The sequence below is a fragment of the Canis lupus genome, chromosome 27 (genome assembly GCF_011100685.1).
Source record: "Canis lupus familiaris isolate Mischka breed German Shepherd chromosome 27, alternate assembly UU_Cfam_GSD_1.0, whole genome shotgun sequence".
In the NCBI taxonomy this organism is placed as follows: domain Eukaryota; kingdom Metazoa; phylum Chordata; class Mammalia; order Carnivora; family Canidae; genus Canis; species Canis lupus.
Window position 1 is genome coordinate 45,841,001 of NC_049248.1, and position 16,456 is coordinate 45,857,456.

Genomic DNA, 16,456 nt, shown 5'->3' on the forward strand with positions numbered 1-16,456 from the left:
ATTTATTTATTCATGAGACAGAGAGAGAGAGAGAGGCAGAGACACAGGCGGAGGGAGAAGCAGGCTCCATGCAGGGAGCCTGATGCAGGACTCGATCCCAGGACCCCGGGGTCACGCCCTGGGCCGAAGGCGGTGCTAAACCGCTGAGCCACTTGGGCTGCCCATGGCTAGTGTTTCTAACGGGATTTCCCCAGGCAGGTTTCACTCAATTCATGCAGGACCAGAAGCAGGATGGGTAGGGACGGGTCAGGCATCCGGGCGGACCAGAGGAAGAAGGATTCAGAGGAAACAACACCTGGGATTCTGGGGACGCGTGTTGATTATGAAAAAGAAAAGGTAGCTGGAGGAGAGGAAGATTTGGACAGTGAGGAGAGCGGAGGGGGAGCATAGAGGACGCCCGACCTTAGATGAGGGACCAGTTGTGGTATCTACGGTAAGGGGCGGCACATTGCGCCGGGCGGGGTTCGGGTCCCAGCCCTGGGCTTGGTTAAGTGACCTTGGGCGAGCTTCCCTCTCCTGTGTCTGGTGAACCAGAACGATGTGCCTGTGCCGTAGGCCTCGGGGGCTGTTAAGGGTTATCGTACCAATAGCCCTTTTGTCGTAAATACCGCAAGTTTTTTAGGGTGGTACCTTATCTCAGGATGGTACCTTATTTATGTACCAACTCTGAAGAATTCAGGGCAGATCGTACTTTCTTCGCTCTACAGAGAAGTAAGTTGAGGCCCAGGAAGGGTCAGTGCCTCCAGGCCCGACCTGTCCTGGGGGTCGCACAGCTTGCCCGCGAGAGCAACACCCAGGTGCCGCCCAAGGGCGCTCGGGGGCGCACAGACGCCGGCAGAGCGCGGAGGAGATGCCGTCTGCAGACGTCTGTGCGCAGCAGCCGGGAGGTCGTCCGTCCCACGGGCCGGCCAGACCCGCCACCCGAGTGGATCCCAGGCCACTTTTGCCCCCCAGCTTCCCGCTTCCTCTCCTTGATGGGGGACACCGCACGCGTTCGCTTACCCCGCGCCTGTTGCCCCCCGCCCGCCCCGGGACGTCTGTAACTCTCTTGCAGAGATGCGGGCCTTGGCGGAGCTCTTGGGCCCCTATGGCATGAAGTTCCTGAGCGAGAACCTGATGTGGCACGTGACCTCTCAGATTGTGGAGCTGAAGGTACGTGGGAGCTGGGCCCGGGAGAGGGGTATGGGCAGGAGACGGGGGCAGGGCAGGGTGGGGGCCGGGGCCACCGCGACTTGGTCTCTTCCTGCGTCATGTCTCCGGGTGCCGCTGCAGAAGCTGGTGGTGGAAAACATGGACGTGCTCGTTCAGATCCGGTCCAACTTCAGCAAGGCGGACCTGATGGCTTCCCTGCTGCCCCAGCTGACAGGTGAGCACCTCCCTGACAGGAGAGGAAGCTGCGGCACGGCCCTGCGGATGACGGGTGACGGGGTTCGCGGGAAGATCCGGTGGGGGGGGGGGGCGGCTAGGCTGGGTCTGCAGGAGCGAACCCATCGCTGTGGCCCTAACGTCTACTTTCCTAATGTTCTTCGTTCTCCTCAGGGGCTGATAACGTGCTGAAGCGCATGACCATCATTGGGGTCATCCTCACGTTCAGGGCCATGGCCCAGGAGGGACTTCGGGAGGTGAGCCGGGGGGTCGGGGCTGCCCCGGGATCAGATGCCTGCGAGGGTAGGCTTGGGATGAGACGTGGTAGAAACACACGGTGAACACTGAGGGAAAAGAAGGAAGAAGGAGCTTGATTTGGTGGAGGTCCTGCAAGGGCCGTGGGGCATGATGAGTGGAGGACCCCGGAGGCATGGCGAGAGGGGCAGTGTGGGAGGCTGGCTGGGTCCCTCTAAGTCCAGGCCCCCGCTTTTAAAAAAGATTTTATTTATTTATTCATGAGAGACACAGAGAGAGAGGCAGGGACACAGGCAGAGGGAGAAGCAGGCTCCACGCAGGGAGCCCGATGCAGGACTCGATCCCGGGACCCTGGGGTCACGCCCTGGGCCGAAGGTGATGCTCAACCGCTGAGCCACCCCGGGGCCCCAAGTCCAGGCCCTTTTTATGTTCGTGTCCATCTGCCTCTGAAGGTACTGGCACCTCCCTGGGGACCCTCGTGTCTTCTCCTCTTGCAGGTGTTCTCCTCCCACTGCCCGTTCCTTATGGGTCCCATTGAGTGCCTGAAGGAGTTTGTCACCGCGGACACAGACATCAAGGTACGGGACCGTGTGAAGTACAATCCCCTCGGGAGATCTGTGTCGAGGAGGACGTGGCCAGGATCTTGTAAGGGGAGGGGACGGGGGCTCTGAGGAAGACTGTAGGGAGCTGAGCCAGCCTTTGAATAGGGACGCACCGGCGGAGATTTTGTGGAGCGAGAGCGCTGGTCAGATAATATTCCTGGAGAGCGAGCGAGCGAGGGTGGCGCTGGGGAGACTCGGGGATGGGGAGCCGGGGCACTGGGCTGAGCTGCAGGAGCTGGGGAGCCGCTCCCGGGACAGGCGGAGATCTAGGCTAGTGTCCGTCGGTGTCCACCTCGAGTGGGCACAGGATACCCAACCTCGTGCAAACACGGCCCCTCCTCAAGCAGGAGCTTAGGCCCTTCTTTGTAAAAAGATTTATTGCTTCCGTCCCCAGCCACCCTGCCTGCCCTCAGTTTCCCTTTCCTGGCGTTTCCTGTCTCTTGGTTCTGAAACCTTTGGGCACCTCCGTGTCGCCCGGCTCAGGCCCCCAGTTGCTACGGAGATGGAGAAAGGACCAGAGGCTTCTGCGGGCTCCCAGGAAAAGGGCCATCTCCCTGCCGCCCAGGTCCCGCCTGGGGACGGGGCCTTCCAACGCGAGGGCCGGCCGCTTGTCTACAGTGGGTCCCTCTCGGGGACAGAGGTCTGAGAGTAGCAGGGAGTCGGCTCGCAGGGGGCATGGAGTTAGATGTCGAGGAAAACGTCCTTCCCTTGAGATCAGAAGAGTCGCGACATCTCCCCTCTGTCTGCCCGGTGGAGCGGCCGTCGAAGCCCGGTGGGTTTGGTGTTGCGCGTGCGGTTGAACCGGGCTTTCTGACAGCCGCTGATGCTGGGCCGCGCTGCGGGCTGTCGGGGGCTCCTGGCGCCACTGAGTGTTAGGATCAGCTTAGCAGGTGGGAGCAGAGAAGGGAGGATGCGGCCTGTCCGGCCTGTCCCCGTGTCCGGCAGATTCTGTTAGGCCTCAGGGGGTGCGCCGATTAGGGAAACAGAGAATAGGACTCCCTGCAGTCCTCCCTCCCTTCCTCCGGAACACCCAGGCTGTGCGCGGGTCCCCGTCTCCCCCGCCGTGGTTGCCCTGAGCACGGAGACTTAAATAAAGGGCAGAGCAGGGCCCGGCGAGGCTTTGCGGTCCGTGGGTGGACTGGTGCGGCCGTAGGGCACGTTGCGTGAGACACCCCACTCGGTTGTCTACTCTTGAAACAACTGAAACAACGGTCCTTGTTCTCTTGCAACATTTTTTTTTTTTTTAATAATTTACTTATTTATTTTAGAGGGGCGGGAGGGGCAGAGGGAGAGACCATGCGTCCAGCGGACGGAGCTCCGTGCTGAGCTCGGAGCCCAACTTGGAACTCGATCTCACGACCCTGAGATCACGCCCCGGGCCAAAGGCAAGAGGGGGACGCTCACCTGACTGCACCACCCAGGCGCTCCGTCTCTCAGAACATTTCAAAGTGATTTAAAGGGGGCACATGGGTAGCTCAGTTGGTTAAGCATCTGACTCTTGATCTTAGGGTCATGAGTTCAAGCCCATGTTGGGCTCTAGGCCCACATGGAGCCTACTTAAAAAACAAAAAAACAAAAAAACAAAGTGATTTAAAAAAAAAAAAAAATCTCACGTGAGGTCTAAACGTTTGGCATGGGAGTAGGGGTGTGGGGCTATTTCCCGGGAACCTGATTTTAAGTACAAGAGAGTCAAGTTTCCATCAATAAATATTGATCGAATGCCTTCTATGAGCTTAGCCTTGTGTTAGAAACTGAAGAGGAGTGGGGCGCCTGGGGGCTCAGTCGGTTAAGCACCTGCCTTCAGCTCAGGTCAGGATCCCAGGTCCCGGGATCCAGCCCTGCATGGAGCTCCCTCTCCCTCTGCCCCTCTCCCTGCTCTCGCTCTAACTCTCTCTCTCTCAAATAAATAAATAAAATCCTTAAAAACCAAAAAAAAAAAAAAAAAAAAACCCCACAAAAAAAACATCCAAGAGGAGAAAAAGAAGTACACATGTTCTGGCTTTGAGATAAAGGAAGAGGGTAAAGGCATGACGTCTATTGGTCCGTTATGGACTCTGAGTGTGTAGGGTACATGTGGTCTAGTTTAATCTCCACAACAGCTCTGGGAGGTATTATTATCCCAGTTCTACAGATGAGAAAACTGAGGCTCAAAGAGGCGAAGCAGCTTTTAGCCAAGGCCACACATCTAGAAAGGGGCGGTGCTGGGATTTGAACCCAGATCTTCTCACTCCAAGGCCTTTATCTCCCCTCAGAAGCCGGGAGGTTTTATTTTATTTTTTACTTTATTTATTTATTTATTCATTCATTCATTCATTCATTCATTCATTTATTTATTTATTTATTTATTTATTGGAGGCTTTAAAGGGTCGTTTTCTAGGCGGTGAGATAAGCCGTAGGTCTCACCTCCTGTCGGAAAAGAGAGCTGCCAATACCAGGCCTGTGTGTGATCCATGCGAACCCCGCGGTAGAGACGGGTTGGGCCGGAGGATTCAAGGAGGGCTTCACAGACGACCTGAGATTTGAGTTAAGCCTCGAGGGATGGGTGTCCCTATAAGCCGAGGACAGGACGGGAGGAGAGCACATGCCCCGAGGCGTGGAAGTGAGGCCGGAGTCGCCTGCTGCATGGATTGTAGGAAGCACTTGGGGAAAGGAGATTGAGGAAGTCAGTCTGTCCTGTGGAGCATCGAGCGCTGACGCCAGACGCCAGCACCTGTGCTTTCCCCGTAGGCAAGGGAGAGCCGGGAAAGGATCCCTAGAACACCAGAGCGCACGCCCGAAGCTTAAGATCTGGGTCCAGGGATCCCAACGCCCAGGCGCCTCTCCTGGGAGCCCCGTCCAGGATGCGGTTTTCCCCTCTCCTAGGTGACCCTGAGTATCTTCGAGCTGGCCTCTGCTGCAGGAGTGGGCTGCGACATTGACCCAGCCCTGGTGGCTGCCATCGCCAACCTGAAAGCTGGTAAAATTGAGGAAAGCGGGCGGGGGGAGGGCTCGGGCCGTATTTTCAGGTGGGAAGACGTCAATTTGGGGTCGTCAATTCAGAGGGTACAAGCGGGGAGCTAAAGAAAGACCTAAAGTGTGGTCCCCGAGCCCCAGGCAATTTAGAGTCGCAGCCAGGTCGTGACGGGCTGACCTGTCAGTCTGCTAAAAAATGCGAACTCTTTGATGTGCAACCAGTACCCAGAGGGACTCAGGGTCTAGAAGGGGAAATCAGAGGAATGCAGATGAAGCGGCGGAGTGGGAGCGGCATCTGAGTTCCGCAGCGTGTCGGGCTCCCCCCTCCTGCAGGCGGGGGCTCGGTCGGGTGGGCCTCTGTCTGCCTGTGGCTCAGGTGATGGTCCCAGGTCCTGGGATCGAGCCCCATGCTGGGCTTCGGCGAGCCGGGGAGCCTGCTTCTCCGTCTCCCTTTCCCTCTGCCCTCCCCCCACTCGTGTTCTCACTCACTCTGCTCTCTCTTAAGTAAATAAAAAATCTTAACAACAACAACAAAAGGTAAGAATCACCTTGACACTGTTGGCTTCTTTGTGCGGCCTCCCGTTTTCTCTTACTTTTCCCGTTTTCCTCCCCATACTCGGAGCGGGATGACACCAAGGGGCTGGTATTCAGCCCTCTCAACGTGGCCAGACTGGCCCTTCTCTCTTGCTCGGGGGGACGCCTGCCTCTCCCTGCTGCCTCCCCCCTTCCCCCCTGCAGGCCGCCCGCGTGTCTTCGGGCCACACGTCGGCTAAGAGCTCTGCTCCAGGGGCCGGAGGAGGCCTCCATGGGCCGGTCCTGGCCCCTGAGCAGGAAGGGCTCGCCCGCTTTACCGAGTGTTTCCTGGGCGCTTGTCCCGTGACCCTCGGGCAGTCCTGGGAACAGAGCTGCGCAGGCCCGGGCCTCACCGTCTGTCCTCTCCCGTCCTACCAGATACTTCATCCCCCGAGGAGGAGTATAAGGTGGCCTGCTTGCTCTTGGTCTTCCTGGCCGCTTCGCTCCCGCTCCTGGCCACCGACCCCGCTTCCTTCTTCAGCATCGAGAAGGACGGTAAGTAGGCCGGCAGCGCTTGCAGCCCTTGGAGGGACCCGTGCGCTTCTCCAGGCTCCTGGGGCCGGGGGATGGGATGGAAACCTCTGCCGGGAGGAGCCAGACTTCTGACTCAGGTGTAGTTTTGTTTCAAAAGACACTTGAGAATGAACTATTGGGGATCCCCGGGGGGCTCAGCAGTTTAGCGCCTGCCTTTGGTCCAGGGCGTGATCCTGGAGACCTGGGATCAAGTCTCACATCGGGCTCCCTGCATGGGGCCTGCTTCTCCCTCTGCCTGTGTCTCTGCCTCTCTCTCTCTCTCTCTATCATGAATAAATAAATAAAATATTAAAAAAAAAGAGAACGAACTATCCGCAAAATTCAATCCCGGTGGAATTTTTTAAGGATCATCCTTCTCCTAATATCCAAAAATCGCCTCATATTTCTCAGGGATCTCATTCCCCACATGCCTCCTCGTCCTTTTGGTGTCAAACGGCCGGCGGGGGGTGGGCGGGGGTCTCCCCTGAACAGGCTGAGGGTACCAGCCGGGGCCAGCCCGGCGCGGCTCACGCGTCCCCTTCGCTTCTCCCCGCTTCTGTCAATCATGACCCAGGTTACAACAACAACATTCACTGCTTGACCAAAGCCATCATCCAGGTGTCCGCTGCCCTCTTCACGCTCTACAACAAGAACATCGAGACGCACCTCAAGGAGTTTCTGGTGGTGAGTGGCCCCGGGCTACATGGCTTAAGTCCCCAGATGCGGTTGCTGGGTGCCCCGGAGGCCAACCTGTCACCTAATTCATTCCGTGAGGAAGGGGCCACCCTGTGAAGGGCCGGAGGTGTCAGCCTCCACCTGATCACCTAGAGCGTTGGACTGAGTCCGTGAATCGTGAGTCGTGGTTCTGGATCTGCCAGTAAGAGGTTGTGGGAGCTCTGAAGAGCCGAACTTCGGGGGCCTCGTTTTGCCCATTTGTTCAATAGGGAGGTGACGCCGAATCTGCCATTCATTACCTTGGGGTGCCGTAGAATATCCTATAGGGAGCTTGTTGAAATACAGACTCCTGATCCTTGAGCCAGACGTGCAAGGTTGGAATGTTCCAGGGAGAGCCCAGGCCTCTGTTTTTTTTTTTAAACAATTAATTTAAAAATAAGAATGAATTATTGTTTATTTCTATTAAGAGACTGAGATCTGAGATCAAGAATCAGACGCTTAATCGACTGAGCCACCCAGGCGCCCCCACGCCTCTGTTTTTAATAAGGTCTCCAGGGGATCTGATGCACAATCAAGTCGGAGACGCCAAGTTTTAGAGCCTATAAGGCCCTTTCCAGCTTTGTTTTTATTTAAATATTTTATTTATTTGTTCATGAGAGACACAGAGACCCAGGCAGAGGGAGAAGCAGGCTCCATGCAGGGAGCCTGACGCGGGACTCGATCCCAGGACCCCAGGGTCACACAACCGCTGAGCCACCCGGGCGCCCTCCCCCACTTTCTGCCTTTAATCCTGACCTAAAAACATCAAACTTTTTTTTCACATTTTTCCAACTTGAGCATAAATCAGAATCACCTGGGGGATTTCTGACTCAGTAGATTTGACGTGCACGGCTGGAAAATTTGCATTTCCAAGTCCCCAGGTGTTGTTGCTGCCTCCATCGGGGGATCTCCCTACGAGAACACCCGTCTCCGTTTCTAGGACTGGAGCTTGTAACCCACCTACCGTAGGTCACGTCCAATTTGTGTGAGGAAAAGATTGTTTTAGGAGCCATTTTTAGCCAAAGTCTGACTCCCTGTAACTATCACCATTGATCTTGGTTTTGCCTCTGGAAATACACAGCGTAAGTAATCTCTTTCCGTTGCTGAAAGAGGCCCAGGAGGTTTCTGTTCGGGGCCTCCGTGGAGGAGTTCCCACCCTGCGCTTCTGATACCTGGGCCATCACCCGCTGCTGCCCGGAGCACCCTCGGCGATGGGGAGCTTATTCCTTCGCAAAGCACGGGCCTGCCTTAGAAGTGGGGCCTCGTCTGCTTCCTTTAGGAGGAAACACGCCCGACCCTATTCTCTTGGGCATCCTACGTTGTCCTGGGAGCGGAGGTAGAGGGCCTGCGTGTAAACTGGGCCAGCCAGCCAACCCGCGGGGCTCTGGGCACCCTCGATATGAACACTTGCACAGATCCCTAGGGGGGTGAGGAGGGACCCCCGCCCCCGACCTTACCCTGTTTGTTTGCACCGAGAGGGACGTGGGCTGGGGCTACAGTCACGACCTGCTGGGGCCTGGAGGTAAACGCAGAGGACGGGCACTCGGGAGGTGACAGGAGGAGGATACGGAGCGCGGCTGCAGCGCCCCAATCAGAGGCCCAGGCGGTCTCGGTGCAGGGGGAGGCCGCTGCGGTGGGAGCCCCAGGCCCAGCCAAGGCTGCTTGCGGGGGCAGATGAGCTCTTGCTCCGGCTTCTGTCCTCAGCCCCGGCAGTCGGGCCACCTCCTGCTCACAGGCCGGCGCCTCTCCAGAGCCTCCCCGCACCCCAGCACTTCCCAGCCCCCCCCTGATCTTTCCTGCTCTTCCTGTGGCCTGAGGTTGTCCTCCTCTGACCTCCCAAAGGCTCCGCTTGCTGACAAGCGCTTCCCCCACAGGTGGCCTCCGTCAGCCTCCTGCAGCTGGGCCAAGAGACCGACAAGCTGAAGACCAGGAATCGGGAATCCATTTCTCTGCTCATGCGCTTGGTACGTGGGTGCCTCGGGCTGGTCCGGGGCCGAGAGAGCCGAGGCCCGGGGCACCTCCGGGGTGGGGGGACGCGGCGGCCTCTGCGGCTCCCGGGTGCCCGCCGCACATTCCGGTTAAGGTGCCCGACGGGTCCGCCGACCCCGGGGCAGGGTCCTCGGGGCCGAGTCCTCGGGGCCGGCCTGGTCCTGGCGGACGGCGCCCGGTGACCTGCCGTATCATGTCCGACCCAGAGGGCGGGGGCGCTGTGTCCGCGCCCCGTGGCCAGGTCACGTTTGATGTTTGATTCCGCTTGCGCACGTCCCGCCACCACGTGCCTTGTCCGTCGGAGCTGGAGGTGCGGCGGGGAGCGGAGGGGGGCTCCTAGGAGGGGCGGTTAGCTGCAGAGCCCAAGACACAGAGCCGGGTGGGCCGTGAGTCAGCGCCTGCCATCTCTTTCTTCCCAAGCTGTGGGCTTTTCACTGCTTTTGGCAGAAAGTTCTGGGAACTCTGACTCAGTTAACTTAAAAAAAAAAAAAAAACTTTTCCCCATGACCCTGTTTTCCTCTCCGACACGCTTACTCACTCCTTCGCTCTCAGTCTGATTCCCAGGTTACTGGCGCCCTGAGATGCTTCGGCAGGGGCTCCCAGCCCGGCCCCTCTCTGGCCTCGGGGGGCGGCTGTGCTCCAGCTCCGAGTCCGCACTAAAGCTTCCTCGGCCCGTCAGAGTCTCTAGGTGGCCGCGGCCTACCTGCGGGCCTTGCGCACGGCCTGCTGCCCAGGTGCGTCGGGGCGGCCGCACGGAGAGCTCTAGTGCGGGGTCTGTGGCCGGAGTCCGGATGCGTGTGCCTCCAAATGCCGCAGCCGGGCCGGTCCCCTCCACGCTGCTCCGTGCGGAACGCTGAGGGGCCCGGGAGTTCTGAATTCAAGCCTGGCCTTTCACGGAAATATAAGGGTAGATTGTGAGGGTCAAGGGATACAAGATCCTGCTGGGTCTCTAGTCACACGCTGCGGAGGTTTGCATGTGCACCTCCGGCCAGGCCCGCAGACGTCGGGGGCAGGCACGCCGGGGACTCCCCGCGGCGCCCGGAGGGTCTGCGGCTTAGCTGCGCGCAGCCAGGAAGGGCCTCCGTTGGGCTAAGGCCCAGGATGGAGACGAGAGGAGAGGCCGTGCGGGGAGGGGGGGTGCAGTGGGCGGCGAGGCCACGGGAGGCGGGTGGGGGCGGGTGCCCGGAGCGCACTCCCCGCACAAGTGGACGACCCTCCCTGAGACCCCGACCCTCTACCCATGAAAGGCGGCAATAATCCCGCCTCGTGGGAAGGTGCTGGTGACGGTGCCTGGTACGTGCCACATGCTCAGCAAGTGCTGGGCCGCTCTCTGCCGCTCCTTTTACTTTTTGGGCCATTTCCTGGGCGGTTCTCGCCTCTGCAAGGTTGTGGGTGGTGCCCTGTTGCCCCTCGGCCGTGCCTCCTTGCCCCTCACGTGTGGGTGGGAGGCCAAGGCTAGGACCAGGTGCTTTTTGTTCGAGGGAGAGACCTGGGCACTAGCTGCTGCAAAGCAATTTGAATGCAAATGTTCCCAGTGGAAATACAGGAAGGAACTGGGCCGGGCCTGGCCAGACGCTCGCCTCCCGGGGTCTTTCCGTCTTGGCTGCAAGGCTGGGCCGGCCCACCCCCAGCGCTGCAGCCCGTCGGGGCAGGGGGTTCCCGGGCAGGGGAGGACTCAGGATCATGGAACCCTAGACGTCGGAATCAGCCCAGGTCCGGTCCGTATAATCTGTAGGTGAAGGAGCTGAGGGGAGGGAGGGAAGGTGGCATTCAGGGTCTCCCCCCAAATACGTGGGCGGACTTGGGATGAGAGCCCAGGGGTCTCGGCCTTTGCTGCCGGAATTTCCTCCAGTGAGGAGCCCCGAGGTGTTCCGTGCTTGATGGAGCGAACAATGGGAAGTCTCGGGCCCTTGGATCCTTCTAGAAGCCGCCACTCATCTCCTTGTACCTGGGGCTCATATCCTAGAGAAGACACCTTCTCCCCCTCCTGGCTTAAGGTTTGGAAGTCTTGCTCAGCAAGAAAGCCCTTGTGTTCCCCCGGCCTCCGGTGGGGGCTGCCGTGAGCCATGAGCGGCGGCCTCCCCGGGTGCAGCCTGCGGCAACCGGCCGTGCGCGCCCGTATCTGAGGACCCAGACTCCTACGCGCTCGGAAGCGTGAGAGGACTGCACGGGGAGCCGCCGTAGAGCAGATACGCTAAATCCTCTGGGTCGGGTGCATTTTCAGGATTTGAAACCCCAGACGTCCCTGGGGGGCGGGGGCGTGTGTGTGACTCGCCGGAGGACTCGGGACCCTTCTCTCCAGGGTGTTTAGTCCCACAGTCTGCTGGGCGAGGAGCAGGGGGCACTGAAGGGCACACACCCTGCTCCTCCCTCGGGGACGGGGACCCCGCAGCCCAACGGCAGGCTGTAGGGCCCTCGGCTAATGTGCCTGCGCCTCCTGCCGCGCCCCACTGCCCGCGTCTTCCCGGGCATCTCGAGCCACCCTCCTGCTAGGCTCCGGGGGCTGCTGGATTGCCACAGCGCACAGGCTTCTAATTAAACTAATTAATCATGCCCGCTCCCTTCTGCAGCATCCTCACTGCTCCCCAAGCACCGCTTGGAGGGAGGGAGGCTGCTGAGCCCGGCACGGGAGGCCCCGCGTGGCTTCCAGGCCCTGCTTTCTGGGCCTGCGGTGGTGACTGTCTCCTCGGCCGTGAAGCCGTGTCACCGGTGCTCCTGTGCAGCCGCACCTGCTTCGGTGCTGCCCACACACGCTGGTGCGGCATCCAGGATGGGAGAGAAGGGAGGCTCCGACGGCTCCTCGCTGCCGCCCGCTGCCGGGCCCTTCATTGAACGCTGATGAGGGGCCTTGGGGCCGTTAGAACGGAGCCGAAGGGCCGCCTTGCTCTACTCGAGTGAGGGGACAAGCGGGGAGTGTGATTGGGAACCGCGTCCACTTGCAGCTCCGAGGCCCCAAGGCCCAGGGACGGGACGGGACGGGTTGGGAGGAACAGGGCATCCCCGAGGCCCGCCCGCCCGCCCACCCGCCCGCGGTTCTCATCTCTTGGCCTCCTGTCTTCCAGGTGGTGGAGGAGTCCTCCTTCCTGACTCTGGACATGCTGGAGTCCTGTTTCCCTTACGTCCTGCTTCGCAATGCCTACCGGGAGGTGTCCCGGGCCTTCCTACCTGAACCGAGTGGCAGCCAGTACCCACTGAGGGGCCCTTCGGACCCCCTAACCCCGTGACACTATAGCCGTTTATTCGAGGGATGGATGGGCCCGGGAGCCAGAGCTGAGGAACGGACGACACGCGGGGGACAATCCAGGGACGCGGGGACGCGGGGCAGGCTGGCCGGGGGTGCGGGTGGGGGGCGGTCTGCGGGAAAAGTCCGGGAATTGGGGCCACGTGCGTGCAGTTTTGCCGCGAGAGGCACGAGCGACACACGGGTACGTTTGTTCTCTTGCGGTGACAAGCGCTTGAGCTGCGACCGGCACGGGTGTCTCGACCTTCATCACCATTCCGAGGATGGTGCTGGCGGGCAGGGATGATCCATCATCATATTAAAGCATAATGAGCTTATAATCCTCCCACTGGAGCTGCTATTGTCTCCTGCACATTCATTAGGACGATTATCTCCTCTCTTCCTTTCCCGAACGTGTTCAGCAAACCTCCAGCTGGCTCCTCCTGCAAAGTAGGAGCAAAGGAGCTCCCCTTTCCTTGTGGGGCTCTCCCTCTGCCTCCAGCTCTGCTGCCTCCAGGGGCAACAGGTGTTCTTGAGAGACCGTCCCTGTCCCCCCCCCCCCCCTTGTAGGGAATGAGCACGAGCACCTTCTCCCATCTGCGTAGCTGTAACCCCTCCTGCTTTTCCTGTGGCGTCCCTACAACCCAGAGCAGAGGGTCAGTCTAGCTAATTCTAGGCCACGTGACAACTAATGGGATCAGAGTCAGTGGGTCTCCCTCCCAGATCACTCGGGGGTACTCTCCCTCCTATCCGGAGCCACTAGTTTAACCCAAATCCCCTTGTCATCCTGGGTACAGCTGTTGCTCCAGGCAGGGATTTCTCCCCTAGATCTTAAATTTCATAGACCTCATTAGATTATAGGGCCCTGAGAGTGGGTATACTTGAGGGAGTACAAGCTGTTTCAACTCAGCCCTTTTCTGCACTAATTAGAATTTCGAGTGTCACAGTGCCTGGGGCGTTCAGGATAGCACTGAACCGGATTTGGTGAACTCGGCGGCAGGACGCAGCGGCCCCGCCCGTCCCCTCTGCGCCCCCGTGGCCGGGGAGAACTGGAGCGACAGACCCGGTGTCACAGGTCCAGAGCGGTTGAAACGGGCATACGCGACTAACCAGTTGATTGATTAGGGTCACGTCCACCCTCCCACGATAAAAAGGAAGCAATTGTTGGTTTTCCACAAAACCATCGGGGGTTTCTTAAAGCCGTGTGACCGCTGTTTTGGCCTTTTGTGTGCATGTTTGATCTTTTTTTTTTTTTTTTTTTCCCTCAAGACCCGGGCTTAGTCAATACTTTTTTTATTTATTTTTTTTTAACTCGGTACTCCTCACCGATACGTCAGTCTTTCTCAACCATGAGTGGTCCTTAGGGCAGAAGCAGCAGAGCATCCAGCTTCCTGGCTGCGGAGCACATTACGTTCTCGAGGAGTGATTCAGGGTCAGGCCTTTGGAGGCTGAGGGCAAAGTTGATGAGGATGAAAGGGCTCGGGAGCCTCTTAGCAACTCTTCCTAGGCCCTTATCTCTCCGCTGGGATCTTATCCTTGACATGGAGACCCTCTTCCACGTACCTGTAGAGCTCCTTGAGAGGAGTCTCCCGGAGGACCGCAAGACACGTTGCTGCAGGGGAAGAGAGGGTAGACCTGATACATTTTTTTTTAATTAAATTTTTTATTGAGGGGATCCCTGGGTGGCTCAGCGGTTTAGCACCTGCCTTTGGCCCAGGGCACGATCCTGGAGTCCCGGGATCGAATCCCACGTCGGGGTCCCTGCATGGAGCCTGCTTCTCCCTCTGCCTGTGTCTCTGCCTCTCTCTCTCTCTGTGTGTCTCTCATGAATGAATAAATAAATAAAATCTTTAAAAAATAAAATCTTTAAAAAATAAATTTTTTTATTGAGAGAATGGTGCCTGGCTGGGCACCGATCTCAGGGTTGTGAGTTCAAGTCCCATGTTGGGCATAAAGCTTATAAAAAATATATAAAAAAAATTTTTTTTGAGATAGTTAATCCACATGTACTTATAAGAAACAACAGAGACATTGTGTCAACCAAAAAAAAAAAAAAAAGCACACAGAGAGAGCTTCTATACCTTTACCAGTTTCTCCCGTAGGTGACATCTTGCGTAACCATAGTGTACTCTCATTACCGAGATGCCGACTTCCATATATGCCATATATATATATATATATATATATATATATATATATATATATATAATGGAATACTACTCAGCTATCAAAAAATGAAATCTTGTCATTTGCAATGACATGGATGGAACTAGAGGGTATTATGCTAATAATAGCATGTCATGATCTAATCCAGATTCCCCAGTTTTACTCACACTCCTTGCTCTGTGTATATGTATTTAGTTCCGTAACAGCGTTTTCACGTGTCGGTTTGTGCCGTATCTCACCACCACGGTCAAGATACAGAACAGGTTAGTCACCGCAAGGATCCTCACGTTGCTTTTTTTTTTTTTTTTTTGCAACCATATTCCCTTCCCCTTCCCTTCCCCTTGGCAGCAGAGATCTGTTCTCCTTTTCTAGTTTTTTTTTTTTTAATTTATTTATTACAGTCACACAGAGAGAGAGAGAAAGGCAGAGACACAGGCAGAGGGAGAAGCAGGCTCCATGCACCGGGAGCCCGACGTGGGATTCGATCCCGGGTCTCCAGGATCACGCCCCGGGCCAAAGGCAGGCGCCAAACCGCTGCGCCACCCAGGGATCCCTGTTCTCCTTTTCTAAAACGTTGTCATTGCAAAAAAAAAAAAAAAAAAAAAAAAAAAAAAAAAAGTCATTGCAAGCAGCATCTTTTTTTTAATTTTTAAAATTTTTACTTTTTTTACTTCATTTTTTTTTAAGCAGCATCTTTTTACAGACCTGCAATTACACGCACGTTTCTCTAAGATGCGTGCTTTTTCGAAGTGCTCTCACATCCTTTATGACAATTCTGCAGGGGAGCCAGGGAAGGCCTCCCTGTTTTAGGCCAGCACACAGATTCAGAGACGTTTAATGATTTAATGAGGGTCACACATTTAGCAGTACATCTAGATCCGGGACCACGTCTGATGCCAATCCCTTGGATCATTTCTACCTGACCAGACTGCTTGGCCATCTGGGAAGACTTGGTTGTTAGGATCCCGAGGCTCCAGAATGAGCACATAGGAGGAGGTGAGGGCACGATGGCTTTACCACCTGAAACAAGAAGTGAGTGTCTAGAGGTGAAGGGACGGGTCCCGTGAGGGACCCATGAGCATTTCATGGACGCGTAGGGACCCTATGCTTTCTTGACCAGGAGGGCCTCCGACCCCTGACAGCTGGGGACGCAACCAGCTGCTCTCACATCCCCGGCTTGTTTTATTTACGCCTTAAAAGGAAGTGAGGACCGGGTGCCGGGAGAGAGTCTGACTCTGATCGTTTTGTCTTGCAGGCAAGAGTAGGTTCCAGCCTCAGCAGTTTCATTAGTGCCGTGGTTTCAGTAGAACCTCCATTAGCTGTGTGCGGCGATGAGATGGAACGCCCCCTCCCACCAGGCCCGGGGTGACATGCTGGCAGCCGAGCTCCCTTTCCTCTGGGCGGTGCCACGCAGCTCCCGCGACCCAGGTGGTTCACGGAGCGGCCGGGCCTGGCCCGGGGCTGTCACCTGCGGGCCTCCGCCTGCCAGGGGGAGAACAGCGGCTGCTGGGCACCGGGGCCCAGGAGGGAAGGAAGGCCTCTCTCCGTTCTTCTCCAACAAAGTTTGACTCCGAGAAGAAGCTGGCACATGGCTGAAATGCACTCACGAGGTTGGGGGAAGACTGTGCCTCCCGTCCCCTCCCTGGGCCTCCCGCTCCTCCTAAGTACCTGTCATCAAAAGAGATGAAGATGAGCCCCCCTCAGCCCCCACACCTCCGTGAGTTGTCAAGTACTCTCCCTCCCACCTGAGCAGGAAGCGGGAGCACAGGCCAGGCTGCAGGGTGAGGAAGCCAGAAGTTAACTTGAGCTGAGTTTGCAGCTCTGGAGAGATTGAGGAGCAGGCTCTTCTCCTGTCACTTTGGAAGGAGAGGATGGTGAGGCCGCCCCTTTAAATAGCATTCCCGTGGGAGGCACATCACATCCATCCGTCACCGCTGCCAAAGCATCATTTTTGGTCTCTATCAAACTGCCAGCTGGTTGGGAGGCTAGTGGGGTTCGGGGAGTGAGGAGGCAGGGGCTCCAAGGGGCAGGGGCAGCTCGGAAGGCACGAAGGAGAGAGACGAGTGAGGCTGGCAGAGGCAGCCTGGGAAAGCGGGGGTGGGGGGGC

The 16,456-nt window shown here is 57.5% G+C and overlaps 1 protein-coding gene across 2 annotated transcripts in view; it reads left to right on the top strand.

Annotated features, from left to right (window-relative positions):
- NCKAP1L (NCK associated protein 1 like) overlaps window positions 1–12,537 on the top strand; it is a 53,541-nt gene extending 41,004 nt beyond the window's left edge. For both annotated transcript variants that reach the window (XM_038577864.1, XM_038577865.1), the window contains 9 exons: window positions 1,055–1,152; window positions 1,273–1,366; window positions 1,540–1,622; window positions 2,118–2,198; window positions 5,085–5,178; window positions 6,126–6,242; window positions 6,835–6,944; window positions 8,849–8,938; window positions 12,026–12,537. In XM_038577864.1, coding sequence (XP_038433792.1) covers window positions 1,055–1,152; window positions 1,273–1,366; window positions 1,540–1,622; window positions 2,118–2,198; window positions 5,085–5,178; window positions 6,126–6,242; window positions 6,835–6,944; window positions 8,849–8,938; window positions 12,026–12,187 — 929 coding nt within the window. In that variant the 3' untranslated portion in view covers window positions 12,188–12,537. The remainder of the gene's footprint in view (window positions 1–1,054; window positions 1,153–1,272; window positions 1,367–1,539; window positions 1,623–2,117; window positions 2,199–5,084; window positions 5,179–6,125; window positions 6,243–6,834; window positions 6,945–8,848; window positions 8,939–12,025) is intronic.
- The last annotated feature ends 3,919 nt before the right edge of the window (window positions 12,538–16,456 follow it).